General features: G+C 41.7%; 1 protein-coding gene across 1 annotated transcript in view; it reads left to right on the plus strand.

The window, feature by feature from the left end:
• Positions 1–25,559, plus strand: part of LOC126297841 (cAMP-specific 3',5'-cyclic phosphodiesterase-like) — a 1,751,676-nt gene that overhangs the window by 944,297 nt on the left and 781,820 nt on the right. The window contains exon 3 of the mRNA XM_049989093.1: positions 7,103–7,285. Coding sequence (XP_049845050.1) covers positions 7,103–7,285 — 183 coding nt within the window. The remainder of the gene's footprint in view (positions 1–7,102; positions 7,286–25,559) is intronic.

Genomic DNA, 25,559 nt, shown 5'->3' on the forward strand with positions numbered 1-25,559 from the left:
TTTTCGTCACATTGAGAATAGTGCCTCCCTTTGGAGACAGTAAAAGCACGGAGAAATTAGTGTGTAATAAATATTCAGAATAGATAGTCTTCACGGGCTTGCCGCCGGATCACGTTGTTCAAATTCTACAATATTTCCTCAGAACAACTGCCCGACATCTTCAAGTGGTTCAACCTTGTTCGTGCCTAGGTACGACTGACTGTATCCGCACATCGACGCCACTTTTCTAGAACACGCGCGCGAAGAATGCGCAGGCACGGAAATCGCGCATGCGTAATGATTTGCAGATCGATGGTGCCATATTCGAACTCCCTCTGCCGAAAATAGCAGAGCGGCTCAGCTGCACGTGCTTTGTACGCTGGGTTTGCCGACAGTGGGGCCAGACGACACTCACCAACGGCTGCACTAGACCAATGTTATGATGGGCCTGTTATCGAAGAATCTTGATTTTTCGCGTCGTGATTTAATAGCAGCCAATGCAGGATCCCACACTGTACTCACAAGAAGACGGTATGACCGTAAGGTCGTGAATTTGTCCGAAATTTTGTGTGGTGAAAGAGGACCCCTAACACCTCACGTGGTTAAAATATTAGGACGCACTACCCGGAAAATCCCGGCAAAAATCGATCCAAAGTTTCTTAGGTACGTTATGAGTATAAAATGTTAATCCATTGCCGAGCCGCCGCCTGGCCTGGATGTTGAGGGGTCGGACTCTTACGACAGAGGTCTCGGGTTCTATTCCTCCTCCGACACTTTTTTTTTCTTCTGTTTCATTTGCTTTTGTTATTCCGCCAATTATTCAGAAAGTTTCCCAAACCTAAATTATCTTTAACAAATTAGGTACATTACTGAATAAAAATTTTCTTTTTGTCCAACAACACAATTCATTGGCGGTGGGATTTCCATTTTTCATTGTAAAGTATATGAGGATAAACATTGGGGTTTTAGTCAGAATAACACGGTCGGAAGGGAAACATTCAGTGTTTGTGCATATAAAAATTATAAACAAGAACGGCAGTGGTAATAATCGTAAAAACAAAGCAATAATTTATGCGACATCTTGCGCAACTTATAAAAGCGGATTTTTACAATCACAGGGCGTTTGCAATAAATCTCTACAAAAACATGCCCCATTAACATTTATGAAAATGTTTCAAGTTTCTGATAATTTTGAGGCAAACCAGGCATATAGAATCATGTCTCGGAATGTTGGTTACGATAATTGATGGTGAATTATAGAATGAATTTTATACAATCTTCCCGGGAATTAATTTCACGATTCTCCTGGAACAATGCGCTGCAATTTTGCAAGCAACAGAAGCAAAAATAGTGCCAGAGGAGGAATTGAACCCGAGGCCTCTGGCGTAAGGGTCCGAGCGCTAACCACGTATGCCAGACGGCGTCTCGGCAATGGACTAACATTTTATACTCATAAGGTACCTAAAAAACTGTGGATCGATTTTTCTCGGGTTCTTCCGAGCAGTGCGTCCTAATATTTTAACCACGTGAGGTGTTAGGGATCCTCTTTCACCACACACAAATTCTGACAAATCCCGGACCTCACGGTCGTGCCGTCTCCTTGTCAGTTGAAATCCCGCATCCTTGGTGAGGAGATCATCGGCTGTATGGATATGCATTGCTTCCCAGGAAGATGATGCTGGGAAAAAACTTCCGTCTTTTCATAAATTATCCGATGTCCCGCATTCAGACAGTGTTCCGCAATTGACGACTATTGCGGTTGACGAAGGCGTGTATGACGCTGATGTTCATCTCAGCGATCTTCTACTGTGCGGCATATCTGGCCTATATGCGTTGCCCCACATTGATCTTTTAGATCTACTCCAAGCTCTTTAACGGTGAGACTGTCATCAGAGGCGAACTACTAATGCTGTAACCAATACTGCCGACTGATTTCTAGTCATTGTCATTTCGCTTTATCAAATATGAAGGCGGCTGACACCCAGAACACAAAGTTGAAATCTGTCCAGTCAGACTCGTAAATAAAATTGTTTTAGTGATCAGTATAAGTTCACGTACCCCCCTGTGGTGTTGCGCAGATTCACACACCTGAAATATTTCACATTTTCTTTAATATTATCCGTTGGGGCTTGCTGTACGTATAATCTTGAGCTTGATTAGTTTTCCGTAATGTATGAAGAGTTGCATTTACTCAGTAGTGAAGCGCATTTGACTGTATATTCTCAAGATCGAATGACTGATACAGATTGTAATCATAAGGGGTTTTCACAGATTCCATCCAGTATGTAATGGTTAACGTGAAGAAGCTAATAGTGAAATATTTCTATAACTTCTGTTACGTTAATTCTCTATCTTTAATATTAGAGCAAATTAAACATAATAATTTTACCTTTCAACCATTAGAGACAGTTCGCTTCGTTAAGTAAAAGCATAAAATTCTTGTTGTGTAGTTAGTTATTGATCAGATTCATAACCGAATCCATACGCAATATTTTGAAACTTTGATATCAAACATTGTGATCTGTAAAACAAGCTCATATTGTTTGCTGCGATTGTTGTTGATAATCACGTGGCCTGAGAACTATGTTAATACTATTCTTGAACGCAGTACCCATCGACAGACCCGAAAGATTTTCTTACCAACTAGTATTAAAATTCGATAGTACCCGAGTGAAGAACTGTACGGAATATTACCTTATCAGACAATGACTAAATGACATACATTACGTTGAAGCATTATGAAGGGTAGTGCTGAGAACGTGATTACTGCTTTCAGCTTTTCTGACTTTGAATCCTGCAAAGTTACTCCATATTACTGAAATGTTGGATTCTGGTGCGTTAGATTTCTGGATGGTTGCTTGGGGACTTAATTTTGACCGTGAACATGCTTTTTGTACGTTGTCACGTAGAGAACGGTGCGGCTAGCCAAGGTGCCGCGGTGAAGTGTGGAAACACTCAAGGTCGATTGTGACTCAGCCCTTGTAAGTCATGCTTTACACGCAAATTGTTTGACGTGGGGCGGTAGAAAGCATATCGTGTGTTTCTCGCCACTTTAATCGAGAATGTACCACCACACCTTTCCGAAGAGTATATGCTGCACTTCGATGGCATAAGGCAAACAGAACGTGTGACCGGTTGGTTACTACAGTCAAGAATAGAAGTTTTCATTTTTAAGACAGTTTCAAAGTTCCTAATTCCTCAACGGAAGGCAAGATGCACTTGTTGAACAAACGAAACAGAACTTAAGAACTGACAGACTTAAAAAGTAACATTTCCTGAAAGATTATTGCGTACAAGAATGATATTCTAAATGTGCAGCTTCTAAATGAATAAAAGACGTTCGCCGTTATATCGCTGTTTCGTTCTATAATAATGCAGTTTTCTAAAGAAAGTTTAGCTAATTTTCACACGAGAGTTTTAAAACAACTCTTCCTAAATAAATTATTGTAAATAGAGCTGTAAATTGTCTTGAGCGATGTATTTATGCTACCTGCCGATGTGAGTGAATCTTAAGGAAATAATTTCGCACTTATTTCCCTGTGTTTCTATATTCATTTTTAATGGAAATAAGTGAAATACAAATTCCAAATCATAGGAGGAAGTTGGACCAGATCAATTAACTGTCTTTGGAATGCGTAACGTCTATAGAAAAGCGAAGTACGAAAGTTATCTAAAAAATACGCACACACAGTGATTAGTATTAGACATTAACGTATAAATGACGCGTCTCGGACAAAAGAAATTATTTCAACTAAACATAGTCTCCAACTTCTGATCCAGAAAATACAAAAAAAAAAATGGTTCAAATGGCTATGAGCACTATGGGACTCAACTTCTGAGGTCATTAGTCCCTAGAACTTAGAACTAGTTAAACCTAACTAACCTAAGGACATCACACACACCCATGCCCGAGGCAGGATTCGAACCTGCGACCGTAGCAGTCTCGCGGTTCCAGACTGCAGCGCCTAGAACAGCATGGCCACTTCGGCCGGCCCCAGAAAATACAGAACTCGTTAGTTACGTATGATAAAATTCTGATCTTACACAGTCATCTAGCTGGAAGCTGTACTCCACAGTCGTAAAGGCATCAGATTTTCATATCCGCGAGTCAGTCGAATGAGCTTATCTTCGATAATACTTTAAAGACGAAAGCAGCTACTTTTCTACTGTCTGTGGTTCGGTAGTGTAGTGACAAATTAGTAATCCACAGTATGGAGCTTGATCTATAATTAACCCTAAATTGCACATACGAGACGACTTCCAACGTTAGCAGCAGCTTAAGTGTGCCTGTAGTGCCACAGGAGTTATACTTATATTTCGACACAGAATAGTGTGTGTCTTATTCGTAACACAGGCGGCGTATTGCTTCGTAGCTCTGAAAAAGTGAAACAGGCGCCGCCTCTTGTAAGATGGTACTTAGTGAATCACTGTCTCGTTCAAACCAGTTTCCCAGTTGTTGATTGCCGTACATAAATTTCAACATTTCGTGGGACTGTAAAGTTTTGAAGAACACCAAGTTGATGGTGAAGGCGTAGCTGAGTTTATGCTTGTAATTTGTGTCAGTATAATTTAATGTACGCCAGAAAGCCACGGACATGAAAGTCAAGAGCCGGCCGCGGTGGCCGTGCGGTTCTGGCGCTGCAGTCCAGAACCGCGGGACTGCTACGGTCGCAGGTTCGAATCCTGCCTCGGGCATGGATGTGTGTGATGTCCTTAGGTTAGTTAGGTTTAAGTAGTTCTAAGTTCTAGGGGACTTATGACCTAAAATGTTGAGTCCCATAGTGCTCAAAGCCATTTGAACCATGAAAGTCAAGAAATACACGAATGACTGCTTGTGAATATGATGATGATGATGATGATGAGTCCCATACTCCGTTTACCGAGCGTAGGGGAGCGACGCGGGAGACCCGCGCCGCCATACTAGGCAAGGTCCTAGTGGAGGTGGTTTGCCATTGCCTTCCTCCGACCGTAATGGGGATGATTGATGATGATGATGAAGACGACACAAACACCCAATCATCACGAGGCAGGTGAAAAATCCCTGACCCCGCCGGGAATCGAACCCGGGACCCCGTGCTCGGGAAGCGAGAACGCTACCGCGAGACCACGAGCTGCGGACGCTTGTGAATGTATTAGTGAAAAAAAAAAGTTGATGAATATATTAGTGAAAAAAAAGTTGATGACTTATGTTGGTGTTAATGGTGATAATTTGTTGCCGTAACGGGTGTGCCTTACATTTTGACGTCTCTTGTGATTTTTTAACACCATATGGGACACTGATGTAATTTGGTTTACACTTAGTGCTACATCCACCTTTTCGTTAATGTAAAAAGCCCCCAATTTGTCTCGAAGAGGCGGCTTGGATCAAGCAAGGAGAATATTTCTCGACCAGGCAAGAGCACAGCGCAAATGTCAGTGCTTTTTTTTTTTAATACTGCACAACAATGTGAGCTAGATTTGCGGGATCTTTTTGTTTGTACAACAATTTACAGTAGTCGCGCTGTGTTTCTTTCAAACGGATAAACTGTAAAGCAGTGCCGTCAAGAAGTAATTTATCTGAAGTTGAAGACTTAACAGAACTTCGTTCCTTTGTTTCCAACAGTTACAAGTAGCTGGATTGGTTCAAGTGTGACAGTACTTTTTTCTGGAGAAGATCCACGTAAGGGGTATCCAAAAATTGTAAGCGCATATGAAACTTTAGGACAGTTTTATAGTATGATTCTCGACGATCAAAATAAAGACGGACGAAACAGCTGACGCCAAATTACTGTTCTGTTTAAAAACGTATGGAGAATGTCCTTGTGAACATGTGCCTCTTACGAAAGAACAGTTGTATATTAACCGCAAAAACGTAAAAGGTTTTATCAGTAATCGTGACGTCCGACACTATGAAAGCAGTCATTCGCCGAAGGAGGATATTTTCCCAAGGATTAGCATACTACTTCTACACATACACCCTCATTGAAAAACAGATATATACTCCAACCAGAAGAAACAGAATATTGTCGACAAACTTAATCCAAATTTCCGTTTAGTCATCACTTTGGAATTTAATTTTAAATGTGACAATGGAGCAGAAAAAAAAATCTGACATTTTGAAGAGATGGAACTTTTGCCTGTGACATTTTTTCCGTGCGGTGAGGAAATGTCGCCCCCCTTTGGCAGAAAATGTCATTCTCTACAAGCATGAAAGGGAACTACACGGCGAAGTTTATAAATACCAAAAGCTAATTTCGGTTGATAAGATTTTCTGCTTATGCTCCGAAAGGAGTTTCGTTATTTCATTATTGTAGAGAAGATAAACCTGCGGCAGTGTGTCAGTGTAGGAACAATGATCATTCATTGCTGTCGTATGCTAACAAACCGCTTTAGGATTTCTTAGCATCAGTTTAACATCAGCTACGCTTAAAATACAACAGTCGTGGTAAAGATGTTTTAAACCATTTCTTCTCTCTGCAGGCTGTAAGAAATCATCGCTACCACTATCCAAAGAGTAATCGCTGCAGCATAATACGGATCTCGCAACTGTTTTCGCTCGGATTCAAATCTCAACCCTGTCACTGCCATCTACGTTTTCTGTTCTGATTGCCTGGACTTGTTCTCGAACAATCCCTTCGCAATCTCCTGCCACGATGTGTGTCACAGCTATTTTATTCTAAGCCCGCAATGGCATTTTTGTCTACATTACGTTAAGAGATATCTGGAACATAACGCACACAATTGACATGGTTGTTAAGTGGTAAGCTAGTGCTGACTGAGATCCCAGTTCGATTCTCCGTGGTCATATCGAACTACTATTGGGAGGGGGGGGGGGGGGGGGGGGGTGTTCATGAGTGTGGTCCATTCAGTCTTGTGAGGCTAAATTATAAATTCTGGAGTGCTTCCGTAGATAAGCAGTGAAACTGACTCTCAAACCGCCGAATTATGTCTTGGTTCTCCAATGATTTCCTTCAGTACTCGAAGTATCTCCGAAGAAATTACCTGCTGTGCTCCAATATTAAACTCCAACAAAACAGATTTCCATAAAAAAAACTGAATTCATTATACTTGCTTGAACGGGTATTTTACCTTCAATCTGAGACAGAGATTGTGCAGTGACACAGTGCTTCTCTCGGTGTTTCAGCTTTGACGTGGAAAATGGCGCTAGCCCGGGTCGCAGTCCGCTGGATGGCGCAGCATCGCCGTCAGCCGGGCTGGTACTGCAGAACTTGCCACAGCGCAGAGAGTCTTTCCTCTATCGCTCTGATTCCGACTTCGAGATGTCACCCAAGTCCATGTCCAGGAACTCATCCATCGCCAGCGAAAGGTAAGTCGCTTCTTCCTTCCTCTGTCTGCCGTCCATTTTCTGTATCACTAATCTGAATGTTGGATACTCTGTGTGTGTGTGTGTGTGTGTGTGTGTGTGTGTGTGTGTGTGTGTGTGTGTGTGTGTGTGTGGAAATTTAAATTTTAAAAGTACACTGAAATACCTTTAGGTACCTCCCTAACATCCTTTTTAAATCAGTTATTGGTGAGCATATTTCCAGTGCCGTGTTTCCATGAGTATGCGGTTTCACGATGGTTGATCTGAAAGAGCGTCGTGTCTGTGTAAAGTCTGAAACAAAACTTGGGAGAACCGCTGCAGCAGCGCACTGGATGTTGAAGCAAGCTGCAGGAGACAACTTCTTAGACGAGCGACAGGACCGGTACAAGCGTTCCAAAAATGGGCAAATACAAGCAGTTGAATACGAACGTTCGTTTAGGAAAACATTCAATAAGTGAGGAATATAATTCTCCAAGATCGTAGGCAGACCATCCGAGACCTCTGCAACACCTCCGGAGTAAGCAGTGGTACATGTGAAAGTATTGTGTATAAGGAGGATTGCGGCGAAGTTTGTGCCGAGACTGCTTAAAGATAATCAAAAGCAATATAGCCTGGAAGTCTACAGGGAACTTAAACAACTGCATCAGAACGCCCCTAACTTCCTTTCAAATGATGTCACTGGCGACGAAGTTTGAGTTGATGGCTATGACCCTAAAAATAATCAGCAACTGTAGCACTTGAAGAGCCCTTCGCTTCGGCCAAGAGAGCTTGACAAGTCAAAAGCGACATTAAATCGTTATTGAACTGCTTATATTGATAGGATCGTTCATAACTAGTATATTCGCCCTGCTCAGACGATCACTAAAAAGTTCTGTCATGGTATTATAAGACGATTGAGGGAGGTAATGAGGAGTAAATGTATGCAGAAGAGGCGTAGGTATCATTAGGTATTCCACCATGACAATGCACGACCGCCTACCTATTACAATCGGACAAGAATTTTTGACTAAGAACAAGAAAATGGTTCAAATGGCTCTGAGCACTATGGGACTTAACATCTATGGTCATCAGTCCCCTAGAACTTAGAACTACTTAAACCTAACTAACCTAAGGACATCACACAAGACAGTCATCACGAGGCAGAGAAAATTCCTGACCCCGCCGGGAATCGAACTCGGGAACCCGAGCGTGGGAAGCGAGAACGCTACCGCACGACCAACTAAGAACAACAAGGTAGTTGTTTCACCGCCGTCGTACTCGCCGGATTTAGCTTCTTGTGACTTTCTCCTCCTCAAAGATCCGAATGAAGTTAACTAACGAAGACTGATACAGTGAAGGAGATTCAAGTGTAATCGCAGAGGGTACTAAACATTCTAACAAAGACACATTCAGGATGCACTTATAATGTAGCTGAAATGTTGGACTTAGTACCTCCCTTACTAAGGGGACTACTTCGATGGTAATGGTGTACAATAAGGTCTGGGTAAGATGAAATAACTTGTATTAATATACCCCTGGAACCTTCAGATGTCTCCTCGTAAATTTCGCTCTTGTGTGGTGAAAAACACACTTTGCATACCGTGATGTCGATGTTTCATGGCCGCATCCATCGTTAGCGACGTGACAGCCCACGGGAAACATCCGACGGCACTGTTACTGGTCCAGTATGAGGTAGCTACATTTCAGTATGTTTAACTGTTAGCGGTGGTGCTCGAGGACTTGGTAGACGAAGTGTCTAATGGGTTCCTTGGGTCGTTCCCGGTGTATGAAGTGCGCGTTATTGTCCAGATGACGGAGTTCATATCGAAAAGACTAACCTAGTGGGCTGGAAAGCAGTCACTTGGAAAACAGTTCAGTACTTGAATATGGCCGCCGGCCGGAGTGGCCGAGCGTTTCTAGGCGCTACAGTCTGGAACCGCGCGACCGCTACGGACGCAGGTTCGAATCCTGCCTCGGGCATGGATGTGTGTGATGTTCTTAGGTTAGTTAGGTTTAAGTAGTTCTAAGTTCTAGGAGACTGATGACCTCAGAAGTTAAGTCGCATAGTGCTCACAGCCATTTATGAATATGTCCGTGTTGACCTTGAAACGACACAACCTTTATGTACAAATGTTAAAGAAGCCATAGGTTAAGCGAAGGATGGTGGCCTGAAAGAAGGAATCCTGTGTGGACCAGAGACATCCTTTCTGTAATGGGCAGCTTGAAGCGGTATGCTACATCTGACAAAGAGCCATTTAATGAGCTCATTTGGAAAGGACAAATTCAGATGTCTGTGTTTACTCGAGATCCCAGTTTATCTGTATTAAAGTACAACTACTCACAAAGGTCCAGTTTGGGCCGTAATTATTGTATGGCATCGAAACTTGGTAGATATTCTAATGCACTTCCGATATTGTCAGCGTGGGGGGTGATCTGTAATATTATGAGCACTGAATATATTCTCAATTGCGATAATTGCTACAATCGTGTATTCGTATAGATGGCCGGTTACGGCAAATCTCTGTTGCCCTCTTCAGATTTATGTTTACGTCATTACACAATCTCCTCCATCAGTACAGTAAGTGCTGCTATACAACGTATGTCCCTGTTGGTATCGTCAGCAACTCTAGAAGTCGGTATGTCAGTTTTAAAATAGTAGCTATGTTCTCACACATTATACACATTATTGCGCCGATTACAATTGCTCAAATTTATCACCACTTTACTTTTGTAATCACTTTAGACTAGCTGTTATTTTAAAACTGACATGCCGATTTCTAGAGTACTTCACGATACCAACATGGACGTACACTATATAGCACTACTTACTGTGCTGATGTAAACAGAGATCCGAAGATGGCAATAAAGATTTGCCGTAACCGGTCAGCTATATGAATAAATGATTTTAGCCATCTTGGCAGTTAAGAGTTTATTCTGTAATCATATCTTAAAGTGTTAATGCGGGATCAATTTACGCTGGAAAAAAAAGTTACAATTTTGGCCATGAGGTGCAAATCTGGCGCTGTGAACGCAAGAAAGACGTATATAAATATTTCAAATATTTCCATATTTCCATATTTAATGGATTAGGAACGGGACTTCCGCAAAAAAGGTCAAACGGATCAGGAAGGCATAATGTTGATCATGTTATTAATGACCTTTTATACAATTTGCTCCGTATTAGCACTGGAGATGCTTCAGCCGTAAAACGACATGATGGACAGCGTCAGACTTGATCCTGGTGGCCAAAATTGGAACTAATTCTTTTCCAGCGTAAATCGGTTCCACATTCACCCAATAGTTTCGCAACCATACGATAACTACATGGCACACTGGATTCCCGTGAGGAGCTGCATTTTAATTATAACCACTCGGTACAATGCACGAATAAGCATACTGGACAAAAAATGAGTCACCATCTGGAGACATCATGCTAATACCTTGCAACACACTCTCTTGCCTTCATTCAGGTCTGTCATATACAGCTGACGCCGCTTATTGACGATTAGATCCCGTAGAACTACCAGTTTGAGAGGATGTTGAATGATACGTTTCTCCTGCTGTTCCAAATAATCTAACATTTTCTGTGTCATTAAGATCGGCCAAAATTCCGGGCTAGTCGAGGGGCAATAGGGTAACTACGTGCGCGTCAGACTTACAACGTATGAATGTAGCCATGTGAAAATGGCGGTTGTCATCTTGAAAGCGGGGAGCGTTGACAGGATGCTCATCGTGAAGACACAGAAGAAAGGCCAACACTAGTTCACCGATAATGTAGAAATAAACATCCTCCAGTTAGCTAGTGTCCAGTTTGGTCCCCTAAAGGCCGCTATGAACAGTGGCCTTTCGCGAGGTACCCGACCACAGGCGTCCGTCGGAAGCATTGCCTTCGCAATGTTTGCTCGGAAACTGCTTGAGACAGACCTGCGTTTACTGATAAAAGCTGTTTCTGTCGGATTTGAAACTGTCGTTGACGGGGTGTGACACTCGTCTCCACTTACTGTCGGTTCCCACACAATGTTGCATGGCCGCTAGTGGTACACCATTCTTAGCAGACATGTTGGATACTTAAATAAATGCAAATAGGCAGTTTTATTCGCACTAGGGTCATGGGGAATGTCCGAACACGTCTTCACGTCGATTCGTCTTACATGATATAATGTTGTGATTGTAGTAAAAAAGTCTCAATCGCGTTTATTTATTGTTAATGTTCTTAGCTTTTAGACATCGGACATGTGGGGGTCAAGTTACTGCGGAATCTAAATGGTGTCCCACGAATGTTGCGACATACTTAGAGTGGTTGTAGAGTGTGTCTTGAGCAACAAATCGAGGATAGGAACCCCCGCCCGGAAATGTCATCCAACAACGCTACAGAGCGTCGAAGTTATAGGCACCAGCGCCTTTCACGAGGTCACCCCTTCAGCAGCTAACTTGACTTTCTGTAAACGCTTGCGGACTGTATGCGGAACGTCTTTCAATGTTGTTTGTTAATCGGTGACAGCGACTGATTGACACAATCGCCAGTGAAGAAGGTGGCGCTAGCTTCCACATAGACAGGCCTCTGCCATGTTGCCATAGTCGACTACGTTTTCGGACAAAGGTTTCCATCTGCAGTTTATTTTTTCCTGTATACAAAGAAGCATTGGAGTTTTTAGGGGGTTCCAGGAGAAAAACTCGCAAACCACCATATGGTGCACAGCGGAAGTACCCTTACCAATACTTGTCATCACATTTCTTGCTCCACTTGGAAAAGGAGCGAGGGAAACCGTCTGTCTTTCTGCTTCCGTACGAGCCCTGGCTTTTCCGTGCCTGATACCGAGTGATATGAGTCACACGGAGAGCAGAAGTCTACTCCTTGAAGCACATCTCGCTGCTGCCTTAAATTTTGTCAACAGATCGCAAGCGCTAACAACGTTAACATTAAATAAATGCGAATAAGATAGTTTTACGATCAAAACGTGGCAAACTCTGTAGTTCCATAAACATTGTCTGAAATTGTTTAATTTTTTCCTGTGCTTTTTATTGATGAAAAATTGAGATTTCGTTACAACCAGTAAATGTCATCGACTTTTTTTTTTTTTACCGGAAACACATTCTTGAAAATTATTGGTTAACAAGCACCTACACGTAAAAACCTGACACTCTCTCTCCCATTCTAAATATTAGTCACCTGGCTTCTGATGCCGTCTCTGTCTCTTTATTTGTCCTCCATGAAGTTATTTCGTGTCAGAAATGCACAGAAAGGCAAATAGTACGTGTAATTCTAAACGTAAAATTGTTTTAAGAAAAGTGGATCTGCGAACAAATCACATAATGTGTAGTTAGATAACCATTGTTCGGCCACGAAAACTGACAACGGCCGGGAGAGCAGGGTGCCAGGAGTTCCGCAGGCGTAACTCAACACCCGTGGTCTGGAGAGTTGACACACAACACTCTGTTGATGTAAATATCACTGAAGAAAAAACTCCATCACCCGCACTTTTTGAGTAAATGATGGGTTCTGGCCTGAGCCCATCGTCAGACGGTAGCGAGGATTTCCCGTACACATTTAACATTTTTGTTTTTTGTTTGCTGTGCAGCTGTACTGTTGTTCTTGATGTACATTTTAACGTATTTTGGGATCACTTTTTCTGATTGGTACATTCTTTGTTAAATACAATGGCTTCGATTGCTTTCGTTAAATCTTTCTTTAAAAAGAACGACTGGTTGCGGGTTTTGCCTTCAGTGACCTGTACTGAAACATCCGCGCCATTGTCAATCCATCATGGGTACCACAATTTCGTTAGCTCGCCAGGTAAAGAAATCCGCGCTTAATTTCATGAAGTGAGAATTTTAGTAAGCGAAATCAGTTCAAGTTACCGGGCGAGATGGCGCAGTGGTTAGCATAACGGACTTGCCTTCTGAGGGACGGCAATTCAAATTCGCGTCCGGCCATCCAGACTCAGGTTTCCCGTGAATTCCCTCAATCGTTTGAGGCAAATGCCGGGATGGTTCCTTTGAAGGGGCACGGCCGATTTCCTTGCCTAATCCGAGCTTGTCCGCCGTCTCTAATGACCTCCTTCTCCTCCTCAATTCCAGCTATTGTATTCAATAAAAGTAGCAGGAAAAATGTACGTAAAAAATAGTGAAGCTTCATAGCAAACGAAGCAGAAAAATGTGAACGGTGATGCGAGAATTTTGATGCCGTATGACGATGGAAACTAGTTAAGGTGAAATAAATCATTCATGTAAAAAATGTGACTGGCTGCAGTTTTTCCTTCTGCAATACTAACGAAAACATCCACGGTGTTTTCAAACCACCGTGGATAAAATACTCTGTTAATGACTCTTTTATTGTTTCATCATTATCTTACGGAGGAATTTACTTGAACATCCCGAGATAGTCAGCTATCCGGACAACTATAACATGGGTTAACGATGTTCCAAAGTTTGAAACCGGTTGATCTCCACTGATGTACGAGTGAAGATGTTGTGTGTGTACAGCCTATGCCGTTTTTCAAGAATGTCTTTCAGAATATCGTTAAGGTTTTTAGCAACTGGTATAATGAAAAACTCCTTTTCGCAACAAATGTCCATTGCTGCGTTTACTGCTGTGTCATCGATTATAAATTTTAACAACCGGAAAAAGTACTGAAACTCTTTGCAGGACTGTTATTTTTAGCTCACACCGCTATATTTTCCGAGAAACGGCTGGGTATATTTTTTCAGACTCTCATAATAAATTAATTAGACACATTTACCATCGCCCGTTTGTTGCTCTAATAATTACTGCTTTGTGGCTATCTCATGTTAGATTTCGTTGGCCACATTGATAGCTATTTTGGTTATTCCTGTAAGACGAGTATCATTACCTCATTGCTATTGTGTACTTTTACACTCAGTTACTGTTTCAGTGCAAAATTCTCAGGCGTGAAAATTATCTGCATTTCTCACAGCGCTCACTACTCAGTGTGTATTGCCGCTATTTCAGAGATCTGATAATCTGAGAAAGAACCACATACTCCCCATCGTTTCTAAACTGTGATCTTGCCGATGTAAGCGTTACGTGCAAATTTTCAGTCATATTTTCAGTAGCCCTCCGAATTTTGACACTGACTATGAGAATGGAAAAACATAACCTTGAAAAATGCTTGTTAATGAGTGTTCCATTAGGATGCAGTTAAAACCGCAATTACTCACGCACACGTAACAATCGCTTCAATTTGATTTTCGAGTCAGGTAAGTTCACTGCGAAAAATGGGTATTCATAACCCTAGTCGGAATTCATTTATGTGTATAGACTTAACAGATTTGAGGTGTATAGTGACTGTTACTGTCCGTCACTTATGTTCCACGAGACACCGACTAAAATTATTTGTAATGGTTATTACGGTAGTAAAAACGTACAATGCAAAGTACCTAAGGCTTCTATTATAGTGTGGGACGTACACAAAAAAGACAGCGGAACATAGAAATATCGGAATTATGGAGTAAAAACCTTGAAAAATTTGATTTAATGCAAACGAGGTGGAGACGATGCGAAACGTAGACGAATGGAGCCCACGTTGTAGACTGAAGACAGCTTTTTTCTTCACATTTGCAGGCTTGTTAAGGAGTGCAGTACTGCCTTGGTTGTTCTGCCAAATTGTCCTCGAACTCCATTTTCTCGGGGCAATTGGTACACATTAGCAAATGTCGTCTATTTCCTTTTCGCGCCTTGTATCAGTGGCACTCCATCGTTAACGTACTTACTAGTTGCCGTACAGAATGTTCATGTCGTGTAGCTAGTCTAGGTTTCTGTTTTAGCTTTTTGTAACACGTGTTTTATTATATTCCTGTTAACCTTTACGTTTTAATTGACATACTAAATACCTGCTAGTGAAAAGTTTCGAGAACGTTTAACTGACATGAATCAGTTACTATATAGCTCTTTACACTAGCTATATTCTATTTCCCAACTTTTTGAAAATAAACGTTCCTCTTCTAGTAACGCTTTGAACAGCATTTGATGGGAACCGCGATGCTCCAAGCGAGAAACAAGCAACAGAGTTGAAATTGGAAAGTGTAAAAGATACAGCTACGTAGTCCACAGGATTTAATGTCAATTTTGCCGTCACATTAGGTTTTTTCTACGGTTACTTGAAATTTAGCAGTTCATTAAGCCTTTGTGAGTCTTATTAACTTATTAGTCAAGTTGTTTGTTATACGAAGGTTTTATAAATTTACGACTTTGGTAAAAATGTTTCCCTCGTCGTTTGTTACGAGGAGAGAGGTTGGTAGCACTGCGACTCAGCTGTACTACCAGCAGTTGGCGGTAGGTGGCAGCTGACGGGAGAAGTAGTAACGGCCGGCAGCGGTAGATAGCGCGGCAGTCACGAAACGGATTTGGCTTCGGCAGACGTCAACGAAGACGCGAACCAAAAAAACGCATTTAAGAGTTGCTTCTGCTACTCATCGCACTTCGTTTTAAAGACGTGTCAGTGGCATCCAGTAGGTTATGTAGCCATTGAAGCTAAGCTTTTTGATGAATAAAAACTGCGTGTTTGTTGGTCTTGAATAGAATTTGTGTGTTTCTTCTTTTGAAAGTTCTACCGATGCATAAGTTGATGTATACCTGTTGCATTACACCGCTGAACATCCATGCTACTATGTACACTTCTTCGTTTAAATTTATCAAAAATCTTCAAAATTAAGTGACCGATTTACTTCAAATTTTTAAACGTTACGCTAATAAACTTTTGGACATTCATAGGCTATGTATTTTTAATTTGTATGATATATGAATGTGCAGGGAAAGATTGTCAGAAAAAACTCGAAAACTTCTTGACCGATTTACTTCAAATTTTTATCTGATACTTTAATAACATTCAGCCAGACATAGGCCATATATTTCTTAAATGTACATTTTTCCCCTTTAAAAAACGATTGCGAGTAATAAAATGCTATGTTGTGCTCTGCTGTGAAAACGTGAAGTTTTGTTTCCTTTAGCTGTGATAGCAGGGCATTTAAACCAATAGACAACTTTTACATCCCACGTGTACATCATTCTTTTTCATCTCTGTATATAAAAGGCATTGTCCCGACTGATTGACTGACTCATCATCGTCCAGCCGAGCCCGCCTAGGACAGAAACTTGAAATTTGAAGGTGTGGATCTTACGCAGTAGGCTTCGTTTAAGAAGGAATTTTTCGACATTCCATCCGTAAGAGGCTGAAACAGTGGATGAAGTTTTTTTTTTACTTTTTTGAAAAATGACGCTATTAAGACAGTTTTCAAGCTAGACTAACGAAAATTGGTATTTGGTTTAAGGTCAGAAATAAAGAAATATATATTTTAGCAGTTTTGGAAATTTAACTCTATTAGGGTGAAATAGTGGGTGAAAGAGTTTTTTGAAACTATATCATTATTGAAGAAGTACTAAAGAATTTTTAAAGCTACCTCTGAGAACACTGGTATTTCACTACTCGGTTACAAATAAGGGAATACGTGTTTCAGTGTTTCTGGAAATTCAACCGCTAAGGGTATGCAATAGGGGATGAAACTTTTTATGAAAATATTTCGTTACATTAAAAAAAATTTAAAGCTAAATTTATGAAAATTGGAATTTCACTTCTCGGTTAGCTATAAAGTAATATTTGTTTGGGGATGAAAGTTACTATGGAAATAACTCCACAAGAACGCAAAAGGCATGATTAACAAACACTTCGGAATCCAGCTACTAGAAATCACGTTTTGGTCAGAAGTACACTCAAAAAGACGATGCTTATATGGTCTCAATTAGTGTGAAAGGCTTAGAAGGTGTTCCAGTTTGTGAACAACATAGAAGTTTTAATTAAAATAAAAAAAGGCTCTGCAGACCATACAGTCTACAAGAGCGAAGCAGCGGGCTCTAAGCCCGTTATACATATTTTTAAACAGATGTTTTACACAAAGAGCATGCTGTTTTGTTTTCTTCCTTTCTGTTTTACGGCTTATCGGCTTGTGATCGGAATACGACTTCCGAATCTGAATTTGCAGTAACAATGAACGCGGTTCAAGATCGGAGAGAGGAGGAGGGGGGGGAGGAAGAGAAGATAGACAGACTTTTGCGCAATAGATTTAAGGAAGCGACGTAAAACTCACGTCGGGATGACCGGACGGGAATTGAACACCGATCCGGATGAATGCGTGTCCATCGTTTAACCATTGCGCTATTTTAGTCACTGCAAAAACAGATCAACTTAAAAAAATTCGATACCTGGAGCGAGTCGAAATATGGACACTGGACTAATCACGTATTTAGTTCAGCGTTCTGTCCTCATTTGCGTATATTGCAAGATTGAGAGGTGTCCTAAACTAAGTTGACTTAAACTGAACTCTTTGGGAGTAAAGTCTGTATTTATATCGCTCCGCTCAGATTACGTCATGCTCTCAGTAACATTCCATGAGCGAACTTAGTGATTTGGGCTTCTGTGCCATTGCCATAAGGTCATGAAAGCCATAACATGCACAAAATTGTGTTAATGAAAAAATAGAGTAATTAAACACTGAAGTATGAAATTTTAGAAGGATACTTGCATTAAAACTAATAATAATGATGATGATGATTATTATTATTAAAATGATGATAACAATGAAACATGGAACAGAAGAATTTACTTCATTGAACGGATATTATGAGAATGGTTAAAAGTCTAAGGCGTTATCCGGTCCTACGTCTCCTAGTACGATTTAGTGAGTTTTTTATAAAAATATATTGTTGTGTCAGTAGTATAGTCTACTGTTCCAATATTTTTAGTTAATTATACCTCTTTCAAACAGTGCAGTGGGTCTAAACTAACCGTGCACGAAATGGCAATTTGCCAGGAGGAAAGACTTCACCGTGCGTTTGCCAACCTGTTGGTCACCAACTGACTTCATTCCTTGCTGCATGCTTTTTAAAAAGTACTGCAACTGGTGCCCGATCGATAACTGTCTCACGAGTATTCGCTCTATATGCTGTAATTTGTATATTTAGAGAAAGCTCTTGACAGTGTTGACTGGAATACACTCTTTGAAATTCTGAGAATAGCGAGAGTAAACTGCAGGGAGTGAACTTGTACAGGAAACATACTGCAGGTAAAACAATCGAAGGACACGAAAGTGAAACTTCTCTGATGTTACAAAATCTGTACATTGAGCAGCTGTGGTGGAAGCGAAAGAGAAGTTTGGTAACGGAACTAAAGTTCAAGGAGAAGAAATAAGAACTCTGACGTTTGTCGATGCCGTTGTAACTGACAGAGGCAGCAAAATGAGTTGGAACACCAGTTTATCGGAATGGATAGGGTCTTGAAAAGAGGTTGTAAGATGAGCATCAACCAAAGTAAAGCAAGAGTAGTGGAATGCACTCGAAAGTAAATCGGGCGATGTTAAGAAATGGGATACAAAAAGCAAGTGACTTTCGCCGTTTGGGCTGTGAAATAATTGATGATGGCAGAAGTAGAGGCGATATAAAAGGCACACTGACGAAAGCAAGAGAAGCGCTTCTGTAAAAGAGATATTTGCAAATTTAACTCTTAGAAAGTCTTTTCTGAAGGTTTTTGTTTGGAGTGGAACCTTGTACGGAAGCGAAACGTAGACGATAAGCCATTCAGATAACGAGAGGAAGTCGAGATTGGTGTTTGGCGCGCAATTACAAGGCCGCTTTCAGTTGGACTGCCTCGTATGAACGTCATGTGTATGACTGTACTCTGTGTTGGACTCCCTAATACTGTGTGCGTGATCTTATCGAGGGTTACTATGGTGAATTCTCGAACAGCATTACGAAGTCGCGAAACCTAGCGTTGCCGTTTGACGGGCTACCCACCTACAGTACTATTACCCGCCCTCACTCCATGACAGTTGTAGAACTTCGTTTTCACCTCGGACAGTATGGTATGACTCGAATCTGAATATGAAAAATTTCGTTACCGTCAAAATCCCGCATAGCACTCTGTCAGCGTCAACGTTTCATGTGTCCCATAGGAGTCCTACGTAATTGTGCATCTGCACTGAAAGTAGTGGATTCATTGTCCATATACTGTATTCAAACATTATGAATCACCTCGAAGGGAACGATCTATTGACACGTAATCAGCATGGCTTCAGAAAACATCGCTCTTGTGCAACGCAGCTAGCTCTTTATTCGCACGAAGTAATGGCCGCTATCGACAGGGGATCTCAAGTTGATTCCATATTTCTAGATTTCCGGAAAGCTTTTGACACAGTTCCTCACAAGCGACTTCTAATCAAGCTGCGGAGCTATGGGGTATCGTCTCAGTTGTGCGACTGGATTCGTGATTTCCTGTCAGGAAGGTCGCAGTTCGTAGTAATAGACGGCAAATCATCGAGTAAAACTGAAGTGATATCAGGTGTTCCCCAGGGAAGCGTCCTGGGACCTCTACTGTTCCTGATCTATATAAATGACCTGGGTGACAATCTGAGCAGTTCTCTTAGACTGTTCGCAGATGATGCTGTAATTTACCGTCTAGTAAGGTCATCCGAAGACCAGTATCAGCTGAAAAGCGATTTAGAAAAGATTTCTGTATGGTGTGTCAGGTGGCAGTTGACGCTAAATAACGAAAAGTGTGAGATGATCCACATGAGTTCCAAAAGAAATCCGTTGGAATTCGATTACTCGATAAATAGTACAATTCTCAAGGCTCTCAATTCAACTAAGTACCTGGGTGTTAAAATTACGAACAACTTCAGTTGGAAGGACCACATAGATAATATTGTCGGGAAGGCGAGCCAAAGGTTGCGTTTCATATGCAGGACACTTAGAAGATGCAACAAGTCCACTAAAGAGACAGCTTGCACTACACTCGTTCGTCCTCTGTTAGAATATTGCTGCGCGGTGTGGGATCCTTACCAGGTGGGATTGACGAAGGACATCGGGAGGGTGCAAAGAAGGGCAGCTCGTTTTGTATTATCGCGTTATAGGGGAGAGAGTGTGGCAGATATGATACACGAGTTGGGATGGAAGTCATTACAGCATAGACGTTTTTCGTCGCGGCGAGACCTTTTTACGAAATTTCAGTCACCAACTTTCTCTTCCGAACGCGAAAATATTTTGTTGAGCCCAACCTACATAGGTAGGAATGATCATCAAAATAAAATAAGAGAAATCAGAGCTCGAACAGAAAGGTTTAGGTGTTCGTTTTTCCCGCTCGCTGTTCGGGAGTGGAATAGTAGAGAGATAGTATGATTGTGGTTCGATGAACCCTCTGCCAAGCACTTAAATGTGAATTGCAGAGTAGTCATGTAGATGTAGATGTAGATGAGGTGAATCAATTATATGAATGCATGGCGTCTGCTCGCTACTTAGAGGAGGTCAAGCATAATGGTGCATCTGCACCAAAGATGTTGGAATGTGGGGACGCGCATGTAAGTTCGACCTCCTCCATTCCTGCATCTCAAAGTAGCGAGCATCAGTACTTGGTCGGGGACTGCAGATTGTTGGCAGTAAGTGGGAATGTGGGTCGTTTGGGAGATGTACCGAGGTAGTCCGCGCAGCTACGGTAAACACTGCGTCTGGATGGTACGGTAGTTAACGCAACTGCTTAGTAAGTCGAAGATCTCGTGTTCGAGTCCCGGTTCGGCGCACATTTCTACTTGTCACCTCTGATTTCGCACAAAGTCGCGATGGGGCTTATATCGTCAGTTCCTTTCCATTCCTTTCCTTTCCTTCCTTTCCTTTCTCCGCTTCCCACTTCAATTTACACAATATGTATCAAAGCTGCGGATTCCGCGTGGTGTTTATTCTTTCGGACATGTCCGACAGAACAGACACCACACATGCATTTAAGTACCGATACATGTACTCGACAGTCAGACGTGTCAGAGCGATTTTCGCTTATAACGTTCGATTAGATCGTTTCCGGACCAGGGCCCTCCCTTCACGTTGATACATATACCCTTCTCCACCATCCCTGAAAGTTCGTAACATCACGTTTTTACACTGCATTAACTGTGTGTACGACGAGAGCCATCCGCCGCTCTTTCAATCGAGCAACCACAGGACGTCCACCACTTCGTAAATACTTCATAGTGATGCAACCCGTCGTCATTAAGTTGTTTCATCAGCGCACAGCCTCCGAGTGCTGAATATAAATTTTCTCTATGCACATTTATAAACTATGTCCCCCTCCTAAATCGCCAATTGCCGGTAGCTTGTTTTGTTTCCTTCACATGGTGGCCAAAATAAAACTGACCCGAAAAATATTCATAATAGTGACGCGGAACTGACCCTCGTTAATGAATAGGAGAGCTGCCCATCACAGAAAATGTTGGTAACCGTGATTCCGATGCACCTATCTGTTTCTGCCACATGTGTGCGCATGCACATCTGCCGCATGCTCTGTCCCGAGTACTTCGCTGTGTCATTACCTTTGAGTGAGTGAGTGAGTGAGTGAGAGGAGTGAGTGTGTTTAATGGCCAGTTGAATGCAACACAAAATGACGCTCGTGATAAAACAGCGCGTATTCATTGGCGAATGTTACGCGAAGCGTAATTCGTGGAAAACGTGTGCGGAACTTGTTTAAAAGACTTCGTACGCGCCATTGATTGTACATGCGTTACAATTTCCTCTACTGCCATTTCAACCTTTTGGAATTTTCGAGCAGTTAGAGCTGCAATCACTACATACATCAAGGTTACATTGAACACTAGCCGGCCGCGGTGGTCTCGCGGTTCTAGGCGCGCAGTCCGGAACCGTGCGACTGCTACGGTCGCAGGTTCGAATCCTGCCTCGGGCATGGATGTGTGTGATGTCCTTAGGTTAGTTAGGTTTAAGTAGTTCTAAGCTCTAGTGGACTAATGACCACAGCAGTTCAGCCCCATAGTGCTCAGAGCCATTTGAACACTGAGAAAAACAGTACACTCTTTTAGAGGTTTACAATTCACTCAAGATTTATTGTTGCAACACTGCATATGGAGTACATATAATGATTACATTTACAGGTCAATAGCACAAGCGGTTTTGACGTACCGCCTATGGACCCATGATGAAACACTCGTGTTAGTGCGTTGTGAGCCGCCGGTAATGTAGGGGCTGACTCTGGCATCTAGTCGATCGTACAGACTGCGAATACTGTGTTGGGATACGTTATGCCATGCCTGATCAACTTGTTAACGTATTTTTGTAAGATTTGTTGGCTGACGAGTCGCACGAGTCACTTCTCGTCCCTCCCATCACCTCTCCCATGTGCTCGATTGGAGACAAGTCCGGAGATCGTGCTGCCCAGGAAAGCTGCTGCACGTCATCCAGAGCACGTACAGTGCGTGGGCGGGCGTTATCCTGTTGGACAGGACTCTCCCGCCACTCGGAAGGTCAGAATTTGACTCCTTTCAAACGCGTTCATTTCGCTGTACGAAGCACGAGTGCGTCTCCGGTGGCATGGTTGCCGACTTGCTTCACACGTTTGCACCACACTGAGCTTTCTGGCGTTAACTAGTAACGGATAGACAGAGATGGCGCTCTGGTAGCTATGCGCCTTCGCTATCTGTTGGCAGATGGCGTTGGAAGCATCATCAGTACATCTGCTGTCTCCAAGTGACATCGTCTTTAAATTTTTCTGGCATTTCGTAATACAGCAATGAGAAATCTGAATTGAAATAAACTAAAAGTTATTCACGTGCTGTAAACACAGCAGTAGTCAGCAGCAATAAGAAGCAAAAGGATGACGTGAGGCTCAATGGGTCGTGTCAGCTTTTGTCACATAAATCATCTATATACATTATAGAGGACGTAGTCAAAATTTGGGCTATCACTTACTTTTTAAGATATAACATATGCTTTTTGTTCCAAATTAAAAAAAAATGTTGCAGTAAATAACACTTCGAAGTGACCTGCGTTAAAACAATATGATGAAATGTAACACACACAATTTTTTTTATTTTGCACTAGAAAGATATTGACAAGTTGACACAGCTTTGCCGGCCGCGGTGGTCTCGCGGTTTTAGGCGCGCAGTCCGGAACCGTGCGACTGCTACGGTCGCAGGTTCGAATCCTGCCTGGGGCATGGATGTGTGTGATGTCCTTCGGTTAGTTAGGTTTAAGTAGTTCTAGGGGACTGATGACCACAGCAGTTAAGTCCCATAGTGCTCAGAGCCATTTTTTATACACAGCTTTGAGGTGTGGTCTAAATTTAGGTTAGTTCTAAAAATATAGCTATATCAGAGGTTTCAGGAATTACTACAACCAGTCGCTTTTTTTCCTTCAATTTTTATTTATTCATGACCAGTTTCGAATCGCCTGGCGATTAATCATCAGATGATACAATTTAGCTTGAAGTATTGTGCGGGTCGTGCGTCTGTGTCAAATACAGAGACGAAAAAGTGAGCACTGCATGTGGAAAGAATATTACGATAGTAATATTAATTTGATGGTATTACTCACTGTTTATGTTCTTGTGGCAGGCATTGCTCAGGAAAACATAATGTGTGCTTACCAGTATCGTTAAACATCAAGTGAAACAGGCACTTTTCCACAGATGGCGACTCCCACATACAGCTATATATCTATATCGTTGAGAAAAATTCAGTAAAACGAATGAAAAAAAAAATTTATTTTAAGAAGACCATATTACAAACATTTTATGAAGTAGTAGGAAAATTATATGATACTATCTTTTTGTTTTTTCGTCCATTTCCGTTTCCATTTTTCTCAGCCTTCACCTTTCTGGATGACATTTCTCCCTTTTTCCAAACTTAAGTTTTTTTTTGTTTCTTTTTTTGCATCGTTTCCTTTGGGAGGATTAATGTAATTTTTTTCAGTAGGTAACTCTGTTTTATAAGGAGTGGCAAAAAGTAGGGCAGATCCTACGGCTTTACGTCCTTTATTGCTTCTTATTTTGTTTTCCGCAAGAACAGGAGCAATTTCGTAAGGATCAACAGCGAATGAAGTAGACTTGTTTGGCTGAGGCTCCTGTATTAGAGGGGCTGAAACGTGTGACTCTCCCGGCGTAGGCCTATCCGAAATGGACGCAAGTTCTTGGGAAAGTTGTTCCTGGTCGTTTTGCTGTAGTAACGACAACGAACTACAGCTTTCCGCTGCATCCTTCGTGGACTCCAAGTAGTCAGCTTCAGTAAAGATATTTTTGTTAACAGACTATATCCCTGTGATTGTGAAACCATTGACTGAAATTTCTCCTGATTTTACTGTGAGATAGTCTATTTGAATGACGAAGCCATTACCGTACCTCTTCACTGCAGTAGGCTTTTAAATGTCCCATGAAAGTTTAGTCTAGGGGCTGCAGTTTGCTGTGCAATGTTGGGGAAATGATACAGTAATCACGTGATTATTTTTTGCACTATCAGTGAGATCGATATCAGGCACAAGAGTGAAATACTCATCCAACATGAGTAAAACTGAAGACGCCCGTGGGCGATTCACTTTTTTCTAAAAAATGGTTGAACCATGTACAGAAGATGCTAGTCTGCACCCAGCCTAATGGATGTGCAACACCAATTGTCTCTGTAGGAGCCCCTCTCATTAGTTGGTTGTTCATGTTTTTACGAGGAAATAAGGCCAAAGGAGGGACATAATATCCAGAAGCATTTATACCGACAATCACTTTGTTGCCCCTCGCTCAGGGCAGCAATTTGTTACTTTCCCTTCCTTCCAATAATACAAGGAATTCTACTTCGAAAAATTTCTAATCCAAAGAAGTCGAGTCAAAACACCTTCACCCGTCTAAATTTCCAGTTGTTATTTTGTTTGAGCAACCAGTTTCAGCGCTCCACTACGCCATCTTCAGATATCCTAACCGACGTGTAGGATGAATCCCACGTCTGATCCAGTAAAAACAGGAGTCGTCATTCCGTGACTAGTATGTAGCGTTGACACTGTTTGCTCAAATAATATAACAACTGGAATTTGATTCGACATTTTATACTGAGGTCCCGCAAACATCTGTATAAATATGGACTTCATTCCGCCTCATCTACATTGTAGATCATGTCAACCGGAAAATTGTGCTTCATATAAGCCACCTTTAACAGATCAAAGACTATTTCAAATTTTTCGTTATTAAATCCTAGAGCAAGTGAAAAAGTAGTTCCCCATGGCGTACATACTGGCACAATATTCTAACGACGCGGCGAAAATAGATCCACCCAAGCTCTTCATGCCTATCTATTCTTAAACGGATGTTGGTAGACTATTTACTGTCGATAACAGGTAAGCCGTTCGATGTATGTCATAAAGAGTGAAGCCATAAAATACCTGTTCTGTGTGAAGTAGGTAAGACACTAGTTCCTTCTCCAGTTTTGCGTTTATACAGGTTTTCTTCCAATTTTCTACGAAATTAATTTTGAAGGA

Source organism: Schistocerca gregaria, chromosome X (genome assembly GCF_023897955.1).
Source record: "Schistocerca gregaria isolate iqSchGreg1 chromosome X, iqSchGreg1.2, whole genome shotgun sequence".
Classification (NCBI taxonomy): domain Eukaryota; kingdom Metazoa; phylum Arthropoda; class Insecta; order Orthoptera; family Acrididae; genus Schistocerca; species Schistocerca gregaria.